This window comes from Echinococcus granulosus (genome assembly GCF_000524195.1).
Source record: "Echinococcus granulosus chromosome Unknown EG_S00199, whole genome shotgun sequence".
Taxonomy (NCBI): Eukaryota; Metazoa; Platyhelminthes; class Cestoda; order Cyclophyllidea; family Taeniidae; genus Echinococcus; species Echinococcus granulosus.
In genome coordinates this window covers 71,213-73,702 of record NW_020170579.1, presented here as the reverse complement: position 1 = coordinate 73,702, position 2,490 = coordinate 71,213, and the positions used below count along the sequence as shown (strand labels likewise).

The 2,490-nt window shown below is 44.3% G+C and overlaps 1 protein-coding gene across 1 annotated transcript in view; it reads left to right on the top strand. All coding sequences in view use genetic code 11, as the record gives it.

Annotated features, from left to right (window-relative positions):
* EGR_10214 (hypothetical protein) overlaps window positions 1–2,490 on the top strand; it is a gene marked incomplete at both ends in the record, with an annotated part of 8,994 nt that overhangs the window by 5,232 nt on the left and 1,272 nt on the right. The window contains 2 exons of the mRNA XM_024499463.1: window positions 1,111–1,198; window positions 2,137–2,227. Coding sequence (XP_024346128.1) covers window positions 1,111–1,198; window positions 2,137–2,227 — 179 coding nt within the window. The remainder of the gene's footprint in view (window positions 1–1,110; window positions 1,199–2,136; window positions 2,228–2,490) is intronic.

Below are 2,490 nucleotides of genomic sequence, written 5' to 3'. Positions count from 1 at the left end.
TAATCCTCGTGACTTCGCAGTGAAGTATAGTTCTTATCTCCAAATACACGTCCATCTTCTTCCATATCAATTGCATGTTTAGGCAAGTCGATACGTAACTAGGAGCTCTACCTCTACTTCCCGTCTTCTTGCTGTTTTACAGATTTGAGTAAGGCCTTATTTGTCTTCTCAAAGTTTGTGTGGTTTTATGGGCTCTGTACAATTTCGTAAGGGCATCAGGCAATTTGGTCAGTTCCTTTTGCTCCTGACGTTGCTTTGTTGATAAGGGAGGCAAGCGTGGAGACGCAGAGGACAACCCCTTGTGTGATAGTGGCTGATTAGTGCCGTCCGTAAAACCCATTGGGGTGTGTACACCTATTGCCATCAAGAGGAGCTTTGTTGGAGCTGATTGCCTCCAAAGTACTCAAAAGTGACGTGTTCAGCGCAGATGTGTTGGTGTTATTACAGTTACCTCGGAGGCAACACGCGAATCATTGCTCCGGCCTTTTATGCTTCGCTTTGATTATTTTTATGATTTCCTCTACCGTACGGCTAAGGGTTGAATGACTCGTTTCGGAGATAAATTGACGTCCCCTGAGCACACAGACGGGCAAAAGTACGAAGATTTGAACCCATTTGCATTAAAATGCACTGTCGAGCAATATGATTCACTTGTTTATTCACCCGCATACATTTCACCCACCCGTTTCTTTAGCAATTTGAATAGCAACGGTTTGGGTGTATACACAGACACAGGTGGGGAGATGTACTTATTTCTCCCTCTACGGATCTTCTTGACCGGTTATCTATCTCTTACTATCCACCTGTTTAACTCACTTCCTCCGCACCTGACTGGACGGTGTGTTTGTTCGCTTCATAACTGGTTGTTATTTCGCGTGACACGGAAACGAAGAACGGTGAGCGTCGGCATCTGCCCATTGACTGGCCCCGCAGGCATGTCAAAAGCGGTCTCCCCTCCCTTCCACTACGCCATGTTGGTGATTAGACTAGACGCTCTTACGTACACTTTGCAGTCTATATTACAGTGATGAGCACGTTGGGACGACAGTCGAGGGCAGCGTTTTGTCCTCCTACACGTAGTATCCTTTTGCAACATTACACCTACAGTAGGTATGTTGTTTCTTACAATAATATTTGTATAGCGTTGGAATTTGTTTATTTTTTTTATTCACACCCTTGTTCCCCTTTTGTTCATTTGGTTTGGCAGTTAGTAAAGGTGCAGGTGGGACATGTTTGGAGGGAAAAGCCAGAGTAGTCTGTCTGGGGGCCTACCTGCCTCCCCGTCCGTGTCTTCGTCTCTCTACCTCTACCTGTCCATCTGTCTATTCACTCAGCTATCCATCCATTCATCTTCTGCCTCTTGCCCTACTTGCAGAATGTGTAGAGGTCAGTTCGGACAGATGGCTGAGATGAACCTGTCTACAATGTTTATGGGAAGTATTCAAATCGTCCACCATCACACCCACCATAGGCTTTTTAGGAGAATACTTGCAAAACATTAGAATTTATTTCTCTGACTACTTTCTTGCACCCCTTTTCTCTTTTTTTCATTCACTCTACCTGTCCCAGAAGGAGGGATAATGTTGTTATCATACCGTCAAGTAGTTTCGTGTTGGTGAAACCCAGCTATTATTACTGCTTAGTCTACATCAAGTGAACGGTTGGGTCTACTTAATGATGCACGAGGTGGTAGTGTTTGTTCAACGGTGGAATAGAGGAGGAATTTGTATTCAAGGTTTGCAGTCAAGCTGAAATTTGTTCTGAAATGATCCTTTGTGTGAGTCCACATTGTTCAATTTCCCATCATCCATTCCGTTGAGTCAATCAGTGTCCTCCAAATGTAACACAGTGTTAGCCTCCGCCTTCTCCACTATAATCGTGACGCAGCAGGAAAGATGGGGTCGTGACCTAGCAGAAGACATAATTTTGTTCTCCTTGCTTTATCTAGCTACACCATGAGTCGCCAAATTACAGCGAATTTTATCATCCTTATTTTTTGAACTTAAGGCCTCCCCATCTCTACCTAGACATCTTTAAAAGGTTTAATGCAACTTATCACAAGACCGTGGACTGAGACGAAATATCAAGCCCTGCTTACAGTAAATGTGAGATCAGTTGCTTGTCATTTATCTCTAGATGGCAATTTATCCATTCCAAGTGAGATCTGTCAACGATTTTGTGGATAAATCTCGTCGCCATGTTGATTTCCTGCGGTTTAGGACTTTTGGTATGCTTCAGGCGGCAACAATCGCACGAATGGGCACTATGGGTGCACCAAATGTCCCCTGGCTGTAAAATTGGGCAGGCTGGAAGACTGTCCAGTAAATCATGCGCTTTTTTCAGGTGTTTTCTAAGCATTGATGAGGGTCTGTGCTCTAGGTTTTTTGGCTAAATTAACGTTACCGCAAAGTACCCCAAGGGCCTGAGATTGGGGTCACCAATGCTTGGATGGAGGAACCTGCCTAGTTGAACAGAAATGGTTAGATAAAC